The 3,345-nt window shown below is 46.1% G+C and overlaps 1 protein-coding gene and 1 pseudogene across 2 annotated transcripts; both read left to right on the top strand.

The window, feature by feature from the left end:
* Positions 1–71: 71 nt before the first annotated feature.
* LOC110011491 (60S ribosomal protein L34) lies at positions 72–1,022 on the top strand. Of its 2 annotated transcripts, none has more exons than XM_020691656.1 (2): positions 72–320; positions 611–1,022. In XM_020691656.1, exons 1-2 carry the CDS (start codon positions 130–132, stop codon positions 780–782), a joined length of 363 nt encoding a protein of 120 aa, XP_020547315.1. In that variant the 5' UTR covers positions 72–129; the 3' UTR covers positions 783–1,022. The 2 variants fall into 2 exon arrangements, with proteins under 2 accessions (XP_020547315.1, XP_020547316.1); XM_020691657.1 differs by having other exon boundaries at positions 72–326; positions 617–1,022.
* A 257-nt stretch (positions 1,023–1,279) lies between these two features.
* Positions 1,280–1,851, top strand: LOC105180336 (annotated as a pseudogene).
* Positions 1,852–3,345: the final 1,494 nt, after the last annotated feature.

Genomic DNA, 3,345 nt, shown 5'->3' with positions numbered 1-3,345 from the left:
CCTAAACCCTAAACCCTAAACCCTAAACCCTAAACCCTAAACCCTAAACCCTAAACCCTAAACCCTAAACCGCTTCAGCCACCCCAAAGCCGAGAACTCCAGAATCCAAGAAGTTGATTGAAGTGGGAAATGGTGCAGCGGCTGACGTACAGGAAGCGGCATAGCTATGCCACGAAATCCAACCAACACCGGGTCGTCAAAACACCCGGTGGGAAGCTAGTATACCAGAGTACTAAGAAAAGAGCAAGCGGTCCGAAATGCCCTGTTACTGGCAAGAGAATCCAAGGGATTCCTCACTTGAGACCTGCTGAGTACAAGAGGTCTAGATTATCCAGAAATCGGAGGACTGTCAACCGTCGGGAACGGAGGAACAAGTGGTGACTGAAAAAGCCAAGACATTTGAAAGGGGTGAATGCTCCAAAAGCAGGTATTCTACTAACCTCTCAAATGACAATGTTGATAGTGGTAAACATGGTGAGCATGATGAGCATGATGAGCATGATGATAAAATCGTGATGAATGATGAGCATGTTGATATTACTTGTGAGGTCGATAAAATGGGTGAGGAAACTGAGGAAAATATTCACTTGAGACCTGCTGAGTACAAGAGGTCTAGATTATCCAGAAATCGGAGGACTGTCAACCGTCCATATGGTGGCGTATTGTCTGGTGGTGCTGTGAGGGAAAGGATCATTAGAGCTTTTTTGGTGGAAGAACAAAAGATTGTGAAGAAGGTTTTGAAGATACAGAAAGCAAAAGAAAAGCTTGCTGCTAAGAGCTAAAGTGCACTGGTGCTGAGATAGTGTCAGAAAAAATTAGCCAAGGATTATGGAATTGTATTGTGAGGTTTAAAAGCTTACTACTATCTGTATTTTGTTGGGATTCTTTGGAATATGACTTTTGATTTTCCTTGGTTTGTTGAGAAATCTGTGATGCTAGGTTTTTGGGTTTTCAGCCAGTTGATGGCAATTAACTTTGGATTGCTTTTATGTGATTTAAAGTTTTGGTCTCATTGATTTTAAGTCATTGTATTTCCTTCGTTGGTGGGTTTTAATTGGTTGATTTCGAATTGGCTGCATACTGTTGTTTCTGAGGCTGGAGGAACTTGTGCTAGGCTTCTGTTGTCTACTCTCGTTAACCTAGAGGAACTCACAAGCTGATGCAATGTTTCCCAATAATATATGGAAGATTTTTAAAAAATTTTTAAAAAAAAAAAAAAAAAAAAAAAAAACCCTAAACCCTAAACCCTAAACCCTAAACCCTAAACCCTAAACCATTGTTTTAGATTTCAATTTTTGGAGCCCTAGCTACTCAGTAGCTACCCACCAGATCCGAGCAACGATGAAGCTCGTAAGATTCTTGATGAAGTTAAATAACGAAACTGTCTCAATTGAACTCAAGAACGGCACTGTCGTTCATGGAACCATTACAGGGGTTGATGTCAGCATGAATACACATTTGAAGACTGTTAAACTCATACCAAAAGGAAAGAATCCAATTACGCTTGACCATTTGAGCGTTAGGGGAAATACAATTCGCTACTATATCCTTCCTGACAGCTTAAATCTTGAAACTTTGCTTGTTGAAGAGACCCCAAGAGTTAAGCCCAAAAAGCCAACTGCAGGGAGACCTTTGGGTCGTGGTCGGGGCAGAGGACGTGGTCGGGGCCATGGACGTGGTCGTTAGTTTTTTTTTTGGTTATTTCCAAATTCCAATATTTGGAACATTTGGAATCTACCTCCATATGCAAAACAAAAAAAAAAAAAATTGTGTTGAGAGTTCGGGGTATGTAAGAAATGAATATTAATGGCACTTTTCAACTGACTCTTTCAACTGCATATATTCCAGATTGACTCAAGTTCTCTCATTAGGAATGCTAGGTTTTTAGATGCCTCTGTGTAACGCAGTGAGTGTGGTGGTACCTATCTTCTAAGATGCAAGTGTATGAACCATTAAGCTTAAGTTTCTGTCCTGATGAAATATGAGTCACTCTTTTGTATGGGAAAAAGTACTATGAATCAACTACTATGTCATCTTGGTTTAGTTCAACAATTTAGCTTGCTTTTATACATCTAGCATGGTTTGTTACATCACCACTCTGTTTTTCAAGATGCATGTGTCTTCTCTCCCTATGTGTCACTGGTCGCTCTTTAGGCAAGACGACCCTAAACCCTAAACCCCTAACCCTAAACCCCTAACCCCCTAACCAAGCCTAAACCATTCTTGACTTGCCAAATCCTCTCAACTTCTCACTAGAAGTGTGTGAGATTTTCACACACTAACGCTTCTACCACCCACCACCTCCAAACGAACAACTTCTCAGCCTCACCACCACCACCAACAGAGAGCCCACCTCCTCCTCCTCCGCGGTGTCGCCGCCGCGCCGCCGCCGGCCGGTCGCCGGAAAATTCCACCGGCGAGTGACGTCACACGCGCACCACCATTGGATGCGCCTCTGAAAATCCGTCACAACCATGGTGGTCTCGCTCTGAACGGCCACCGGACGCCGCCGTACGCGCCCGACGAAACTGCAGAAATCGCGCCCAAATCGTAAAAATTCGGCCGTTTCCCGGCGAGTTGCCGGCCGTCCCATACACCGATCGACTCGCCTTGATGAGTAGAAGCTTTCCCCCCAAACAATTTCGAGTTTCAAGCACGGTGAACGATGGGCTTTCTCTTCGACCGCAGCTAGGGTTTTCAGTCGATTCGCCGTCGTTACGCCGTTTCACGGTCGCGGACGCCTACCATTCGACTCCTCTCCTTCTTGCGCGTCGAACGAGACTAGGCTCGCCGGTTTTCGTCAACTCTTTGAGGAGATCCTTGAAATCTCCCATTCCGCCAACCGCCGACGATCGGGCCGCCTTTTCTCCGCCGTCCGTCGCCGTTTCGCTGGCGGAGCACCACCATTGGCCTCGCCTCGACAAGGCGCAGCCCCCTGTCCGGTCAGAATCGGCCGCCGGAGACATGCCAGAAACTCCACCTCCGGCCGACGGCAACAGTCAACATGTGCTGTTGACTGAGTTGACTCGGTCAACTGTTCAAATCAACCATCCTTTGACCGAGTCAACTCGGTCAACTCGGTCAACCCAACATTTTCAGCAGCCGGCTTCCTCGATCCCGATGCCGAACCTTCCGAAAAAATCGTTTGCTGAAGTTGTTGCGCCATCGAGGGCCTCAGAAATCGCAAAAACGGCACCTCACAAATATTTCCTTGCGGACTCGCCACAACCCGCCATCGGTACAATTTTGACGGACGACCAAGGTCCGAAGTTGTTGTTCACAGATGCGGAGACCGAGGTCTTAGCAGCTCCATTCAGATTCGCACTCGTTGGAAAATTTTCGCAT

The sequence above is a fragment of the Sesamum indicum genome, unplaced genomic scaffold (assembly GCF_000512975.1).
Source record: "Sesamum indicum cultivar Zhongzhi No. 13 unplaced genomic scaffold, S_indicum_v1.0 scaffold00803, whole genome shotgun sequence".
Lineage (NCBI taxonomy): Eukaryota > Viridiplantae > Streptophyta > Magnoliopsida > Lamiales > Pedaliaceae > Sesamum > Sesamum indicum.
The sequence above is the reverse complement of the archived record's forward strand: the minus strand, read 5'-3'. Positions and strand labels throughout refer to the sequence as shown.

Coding starts and splice junctions, on each gene's coding strand:
- LOC110011491 (XM_020691656.1), top strand. CDS start 130: ATGGTGCAGCGGCTGACGTACAGGAAGCGGCATAGCTATGCCACGAAA. Junction 321..610: donor AGACCTGCTGAGTACAAGAG/GTCTAGATTATC, acceptor TGAGTACAAGAG/GTCTAGATTATCCAGAAATC.